General features: G+C 39.0%; 1 protein-coding gene across 1 annotated transcript; it reads left to right on the forward strand.

Annotated features, from left to right (window-relative positions):
• Positions 1-3,072: 3,072 nt before the first annotated feature.
• On the forward strand, positions 3,073-7,306 carry dusp6 (dual specificity phosphatase 6). The gene is made up of 3 exons (XM_079412319.1): positions 3,073-3,927; positions 4,658-5,092; positions 5,699-7,306. Exons 1-3 carry the CDS (start codon positions 3,528-3,530, stop codon positions 6,010-6,012), a joined length of 1,149 nt encoding a protein of 382 aa, XP_079268445.1. The 5' UTR covers positions 3,073-3,527; the 3' UTR covers positions 6,013-7,306.
• Positions 7,307-8,148: the final 842 nt, after the last annotated feature.

Consider the following 8,148-nt stretch of genomic DNA (forward strand, 5'->3'; position numbering starts at 1 on the left):
GGAAGGGGGGGGTCAAAGAACTGTCAATTCTCTCCCCTGAACGTACAGGGTATCAAAAATATCCCTATTATGTATTTGAATGTATTTGGATACAAACAATGAAATTCATACATGACTGCAAATGGTCTGTGACGCGTATTTGGCTAAAGGAAAATACCTGCAAAGTTCAGGACTTTTGGATGTTCTTATACCACAGAGCTGTTTTATGCTGTGTTTACTTCAGACACACAAGATATCATCGCACTGTGATAATAGCAGGAAGAACTGAGCTGTTATCAGTTTGCAGGCCTGTTTCTGGAGCCAGATGACCTGCATGTGTCTCGGCGACTATTACTAGTTAGTTTTGCATAAATGACTCTAATAAAAACTGTTTTAAAAGGCACAATTTGTTGGCGACAAACTTGACAGATTGATGTGTTACAATGACGTGGCAAAGCTAATAATTTATCGGAAATTTTCTAAATAAGTGTTCATATCAGTTTTATTCTATCTGTAGTACAGACATTCCATATGAACATATGAGAGAAAAAAAAATATTTTGGATTAATTTATGAAACAATCTTGAGGTATACCTTTACGTTTGATAAAACCTCTTCCATTTTACTACAAAATATTCTGTTCTTGAATTTTTTTTATTTTTTTTTGTATGCAGCAGCCATTTTGCTTATCAGTGCTAGAAAATATTTTGATTATTGTATTTATTTTATTACATATATTTCAATTATGTATTTTTTTAATCAAGTTATTATTAAACTATATGTGATTAAATATTCCTTACTTTCTTTTGTCTTTATAATGTCCTTTTAAAAATATTTGTTTTTATTATTAATTACTATTATCATATTTATTTTATTACATTTGTTTTTTGTTTTTTTTTAAATAATTGATATTTAATTATATATGGTGCAGTCTGCCACTTCCAATTCTTTCTTTTATTTTTTACAAAATATTATTTTCATTATATTTTTGTATGCAGCCATTTTATTGTTGTGTGCTCTGTTTATTATTATTATTATTAATCATCATAATGTTATTCTAATGTCTATATTTATTTATTTTTACTGACAAGTCAAAAATCTGTGGTTTATAAGTTTTCACATTGTGGAAAATTAAGGGAACATGTCTCTGAAGACAAAAGCTCATCCAGATGCAGTAAAGCAGCCAAAAAGGATAACAACGAGAATACAATTCAGCCTTCCCAGAAATATCTTCACAAGCTACAGGATAATGGCCATTAGGTACTGTGTGGTGTTTCATATGTTAAGTGGGGTGAAACTGAACACACCTTTGGCGCTTGTGAATGGTGACAGAGAGCCTTGACAGACAATTAAAGAGCAATTCACTGCCAAATGACACAGAAGACAGGATGTTAATCAGCTCACCCTAATCTGGCCTGCTACATTCATTCTGAACACATATTTCATTACTATCACTGTTTTCATTCCAGAGGTTCATTTATAGCAACACCATATATATAGATATATAGATACAGATATTTTCTCCGTCTCTCTAAACTCGCCTACTTTATGCAAATTGAACACGTTGAATAACATTTTCGATCTTCAGCGTTTCTGAGCACCAGAGACCTGCCCTGACCTTTTAAACGAACGCTTGAGTTTATCAGCATGCAATTCCTCGTTCTGCTGGAACCTTATAAAATTGTGGGTAATGACATGTAAAAGTATTATCAAAGACATCTGGTTTAATGTAGGCGCAGGAATCCGGTGCAGCTGTTGAAGGATTTGTGAGTGAAATTTCAAAACTTGCACACATGCTATCTCGACACAGTGTAGGAAATGACTGGAGGAGGCGAGGAGAAACTCACAATTCGCGTCTGGTATTAAACTATTTTGATGCCTCCATTTATGTGTTTATTGGGCGATCGTTTAGCACGCTTCCCACCTTCATTGATTCTGATTGAACGACCGATCAACGGAATAATCAGAGGAGAATACGCTAGTTTTGCCTGATCTAATCTTATTGTTTCATATTGTTAATAACTTGAAAGAAAGAAACACTACAATAAAAACCGTTATTGGCTAGCCCTACTGTGTTTTTTAAACAGTTCTGCACATTAGGGGTGTTTATGCAATTTAATTATTGCATTATTTCATATTAAGGCTGGGGTTTTGTCTGGCACAGCTGTAATTTTTTCATACATGTTTATTTTATTGCATAGCCTATTTATTTACCTGAATTCACCCTATTTGTTTTAGTTAGTGAAACTAATATTTGTGTGTGTTGATCTTTTTTGTTCATTTTTTTGTGTAAAACAACCACACCAATTATGTAAAATGAAATGTAAATTATTTGCAGTGTAGGCTATATAAACACAGGTGGCACATATACGAAATATGGTAATAACTTTGTTTAACGTTCTGGCAAAGTTCTCTTAAAGTTATGAATAAACATTTTTCCAGTAGCTATTGTGTCATGTGTTCTTTAATAATGTTCTCAAAACGTTAGCACAAAACATTACAGATCGTTCATGGAACGTCTTTTTCCTGAAATGTTTTAGTTGGACTGTCAGTCTTGTATATTTGTTTCAGAATGTTTGAAAATTCAAAAGTAACGTTCCCATGATACTTGCAGAATGATTAAATAGAATGCTTCCTTGACGTTCGAATAACCAGAAAAGGTTTTTAAAACGCTAAACGTTTTCGTAACTTAACAGGAACGTTAGCAACTTATTTTTCTTAGCTGGGTTCAACCGTCTGCAGCAGCGACGCACGTACTAGACTCGACAAACCGAGCTACAAACAGCAGCGGGACGAAACTGAAATGCGGCTAAACGGAGTTCAAGTGTGTAACCTGAGCATGAGGTATAGTGACCCCTCACCAAATACACACGCACTTCTCCTTCCTTCCCGCGCAGTGCCTCTCTTCTGTTTGTTTGCCCTCCGCTGATCCGGAGCGGAAATTCCTTTCCGTTTTTGTGAATGACAAACTTATTAACAATTCATCAACACAGTCTGTTCCATCCGGCCCCGTTTCCACGGCGACGCTTTCTCGGCGCCTCCTGATTGGCTGGCCGACATAATGTATCCATTGAAACGCCTCGCGCTTGTATCCATTCACTAGCTCGCGGTGACAGAGAGCGCATCTAGAGCGATAGAGGACGCAGCGTTGCTTTCTCCGGGATAAATCTCGAAGGGAAATAAAGCTACGAAGCATTTTGCTTTCGCGACGCGTCTGCGATCGATATTCGACTGGATATCTAGATCGATTCGTTTGAAAATCGACGGCGAGAGAAGAGAGCTTATATAACGAGAAAACGTCAGTGGCTCGCGCACTCACTGGCTAGTGTGAGTCATTGATAAATGCACGCAGTTGCATGAATGGGCTGGAAGTAGAGCGAGTCTGCGCTTGACTCTCGAAGCAAAACCCGAGGATTTTAATCATCTCGACGGCGCAGAAGAGATTTGGACTTGAGAATCTCAATGCTCCAGGCCTGAGACGTCCACGGCCTCTTGCAGCGCATCTTCTCCGCAGTTTAAGGTCTCACGGTATCGTACCGTATTTTACTAATGCTTGATAAGTTCAAACCCGTGCAGCTCGATTCGGTCATGGCCATAAGCAAGACGGTAGAGTGGCTGAAGGAGCAGCTGGAGACGCGCAGGGACTGTTTGCTGGTTATGGACTGCCGAACGCAAGAGCTCTACGAATCGTCGCACGTCGAAACGGCCATTAACGTGGCCATCCCGAGCCTCATGCTCCGGCGACTCAAGAAAGGCAACCTGCCCATCAAGTCTCTGCTTTCCAACGGGGAAGACAGGGAGAGGTTCGCGCGGAGGTGCAAGACGGACACTATCGTGTTGTACGACGAGTACAGCCGCGAGTGGAATGAAAACATTGACGGCGGCTCTGTGTTGGGTTTACTGCTGAGGAGAATGAAGGACGAGGGCTACAAGGCTTTCTATCTTGAGGGTATGTTCACTTGCACCGCGTTTTGTGATTTTATGTGCTGTATTTTTGTGGTTTACTGCAACTAAAGATGTTACCAGAATTTATTTTTAAATAATTTAATATTTCAAGTAATCCATTAGCGACAAGCATGCTTTCAATTTCACTTGTAACCATTCATTAGATACTTATAGTACCAGTGTCTATTTATTTAGTCACTTGTACTTGTTATTCATTAACATCCGTTTTTATCTATTTCATTGTTAATAGTAACACATTTTACCTTTTACATTTTTGTGGTTCATACTTCCAACTAGTATGTGTTCCAAATGAATGTACGTTACTAGTGATTGTTTATAAGAAACTAGTTATGATATACAAGCAAATATCTCCGTATACTAATCACGTTTTGTATTTTACTGGTTACAGTTGCATTCTGACTTCCTTTGAATGGCTTCTTTATAGTAGAATTAAAATTAGTACTAGTCATATTGAAAACATGACTAGTAACAATAGGAATGCACACTAGTGCACACTAAATACATAATGTAGTGTATTTAGAACTGGAACTGGAATGTAAATAATCAAGCAGTTACTAGAAAACAAAGAGTACTAGTATCTAATGAATGGATTTTTGTGAAACAAAAAATATGCTAGTCATTATTTGCCATGTAAAAAATGGGTTCTCATATAAAAATATATGGTTAGCTTTAAGGCATGAATTTTAAATGTATTTCTGACTTGAACTTCACAGGTGGCTTCAGCAAATTTCAGGCTGAATTTCCCACAATGTGCGAGACGAACCTCGACGGTTCCTCCAGCAGCAGTTCACCGACCTCCCAGGTCCTGGGTCTCGGAGGGCTCCGGATCAGCTCCGATTCCTCAGACATCGAGTCGGACATCGACCGAGACCCAAGCAGTGCCACCGACTCGGATGGCAGCCCTCTTTCCAACCCCCAGCCCTCGTTCCCCGTGGAGATCCTGCCGCATCTGTATCTGGGCTGCGCGAAAGACTCTGCGAACCTGGATATCCTGGAGGAGTTTGGCATCAAGTACATCTTGAACGTGACCCCTAATCTTCCTAACATGTTCGAGAATGCCGGGGAGTTCAAGTACAAGCAGATTCCCATCTCCGATCACTGGAGCCAAAATCTCTCACAGTTTTTCCCAGAAGCCATCAGCTTTATTGGTAAGCAAACACAATTATTGTCCCTTTAATTTGTTTTTCATTCAGTCCCAGTTTTGATTAAACCTACCGGGTTCTTTCTGTGTTTTGAAACCAAACGGATGGCACCGTTTTTATTGTTTGCATAGTAACATATCCCGCGGTTGTGCAATTGTGACACAAAGGCTTATGATGAAACGGGAGACGGAGGGGGGAGGCGGTTATTTGAGCTCAACAGGAAGGAAGCAAGCAGCATTGAAAGTAATCTAGGACAGAGCAATGTTTCGCCACACAATGAGGACCATTTACAGGGCAGTGTTGACATCCTGTTAGCCTTGACTGGGTGCTGTCATGACTTCTACATTTACACGCCCAAATGGTACCATTGTCGAGTAACCTGGCAAGCGGAAGGATCATTTGATTAACCTTAATAGCCCATTTCCACGTCACGTTCCCTGAGAAAATGGGCGAGTTGTTTTCTCTCAGCCTGCAGTCATGCACTAGAAATCCTGCTGAATGAGGCCCCTTTTGTCAATGCTGGGACCGTAATGAATTCTGACAACTGAGCTTATGCACAATTGCATATTCATAAGTCAGTTAACTAACCGTCTCATCTTTTTTCCCCCACAGATGAGGCCCGCGGACTGAAGTGTGGCGTTCTCGTTCACTGCCTGGCCGGTATCAGCCGTTCGGTCACCGTAACGGTGGCGTACCTCATGCAGAAGCTCAACCTGTCCTTGAACGACGCGTACGACATAGTCAAAATGAAGAAGTCCAACATCTCGCCCAATTTTAACTTCATGGGCCAACTTTTGGACTTTGAGCGCACGTTGGGACTCAAGAGCCCTTGCGACAATCGAGTAGCGGCTCCGACCCAACCGTTGTACTTCACCACACCGACCAATCACAACGTTTTCCAGTTGGACCCTCTCGAGTCCACGTGAGGTCCTGCCCTGACTCGAATCGAATGTGAGTCTCTTTATTTCGACCGCCTGTCGAGGGGTTCCAGACGTTATTGAGATGACGGCCGACCAGAGTAGCCACTGATGGGGCATGCGGTTGCCCAGAGCTTCTACGCTGCTGTTTAACGGAGAGAGATCATGTGACTCTATATCTCCAAGACTCTTTAAAGTAGTTTGTTTTATACATACATACATACATATACATACATATTCGAGCATGGAAAGACTGTGGAAATGGAAAGAGCGTCCGATATATTGGGGCTGGTGTGCCAAAGAGACTTGAATGGAACTGAACAATGACAAATACTTCATTTGTTTTGTTTAGTACTTGCACCTTGACATTTTCTAGGTGTGCTCTTCTTGTCTTCAATGAAGACTTGCCTGTTTTTGGGACGAGACTTCCCTTCGGTAATGATGGCAGAGTGTACTGTACTCCAACTTATTTGCGTGGAGAAATTTTTGAAACATTTATACATGTTTATATTAAGATGTCGGTAAGCCTTTCCGTAGTTAGAATATACCTGTTTTAAAGAAACGGCTGTAGATTTTTCTTCTCCTTTTCATCCTCTTTATGTAAACATACTGAATATCAATCAATATTATCTTTATCGACGAGTTAAATGCCAAAAATTTGAACAGGTTTTTGCAATGTGTATATGTATAATATATTTCCACTTTTGCTTTACGGATCGATTCCGCCTTTCTCAGCCTTTTAACCACCATCACCAATCAAAGTTGTCATTTTCTTGCCTTAGTTCTGTACATAAGAGTGTTATTGTGCGGTAACCTTTCAGAGCAGTTCCCATAAGCTTCTTATTTTCATCAGTACTTTTTTAGTTGACTTGACCATAAGAGCTTGCACGTTCAGAAGGGTCGTCCAAACTTGTATGTGTACGAGGCATTCCTCGAATGCTATTCGGCGGGGTTTCAGAAGCATGCGCATTTAGGACCCATACGCCTTTATACTTCTCGTTTTTTGTACATTTTCTGGGGACGTCAGAGAGTTGAAAAAAGTAACGCAGATTTTTTTGTGTTCAAAGATTTGAGGTCTGTGTTGACAAAGCTGGGAGAACATTTTGTGTCTCCTGTTCAGGGAAGTTCTGTGACATGCAATTTTTTGTGAGAAAAGTGATGGTTTTCAGGAGGGTTTTGTTGCCCCTCAAAGCGAAGGCCTGGTTGGGGGAGGGGCTGTTTTACAAATCCACTCCCCCCCAATGTTACGAATGTAAAGAAATGATAAGTTATTAATAAATTGCTATTTTGTCTATTCAAATCTATCAATGTCTCTTTGCTTTCTTTGTTTCACTTGAAAATAAGAATAATAAGTGCCATTTATTGGTTTTATCCAAAGCCGAAGCATAGATTTACTATGTTTCTTTAATCATTCACAATAATATTTAACCTAGTATTCAGTTGATAGAGTTACTGCTAACCACTGATTCAAAGACTAGATTAAACTTTGAAGTAGAATGAGAATACAAGTTCCAGCAAATAAAGTGTTACTCAGTGTTGTTAAGTGAACAAAACAACTTTCCATGCAGACAGGCTGGTATTTCCAGGTACGGGCTGGTTAGAGCAAAATGTCCCCCCCTGCGGCACTTCCTGATAGGAGATCAGGCTTCTGCTCTAAAAGCAAGTCCTGGCAAAACAGGCCGCAACCTGACACCCTTGGCTTTTGCATACATCAGATAAAGGGATAATCCCTGTGTGGGAGTAAGAAATAGGGTTAAAATGAGTAATTATTATTTTTGATGGTAAAATAGCTGTGTATTGTTTTTATAATAATAATCTATTCTACATTTCTGCCAACTTGAACACTGAGTAGGAGTAGTATTAGAAAGGATTTTGTCATATTAGACACTTCTGTAATGTTTTTTTTCTACATTTGAATCATATTTTTTTTTACTATAAATATTAAGTATATGAAATGATTTACATATAATATATATACATATAAGAAATAAACATATACACCTATATGTAAATATTATACAATTTTATATAAAATGTATTATGAAAATTTAACAATCTAATAATAAAATAAAATCACTTAATGATTTTAACTAGTTGAAATTTATGTAGTAAAAATAGAATAAATGTAATTATTATTATATAATG

The sequence above is a fragment of the Barbus barbus genome (genome assembly GCF_936440315.1).
Source record: "Barbus barbus genome assembly, chromosome: 48".
NCBI lineage: Eukaryota > Metazoa > Chordata > Actinopteri > Cypriniformes > Cyprinidae > Barbus > Barbus barbus.

Excerpts from the sequence above, each read along its gene's own strand:
- dusp6 (XM_079412319.1), top strand. The coding sequence starts at position 3,528 with ATGCTTGATAAGTTCAAACCCGTGCAGCTCGATTCGGTCATGGCCATA. Across the intron at positions 3,928-4,657 it reads CAAGGCTTTCTATCTTGAGG|GTGGCTTCAGCAAATTTCAG; the intron begins GTATGTTCACTT and ends TGAACTTCACAG. Across the intron at positions 5,093-5,698 it reads AGAAGCCATCAGCTTTATTG|ATGAGGCCCGCGGACTGAAG; the intron begins GTAAGCAAACAC and ends TTTCCCCCACAG.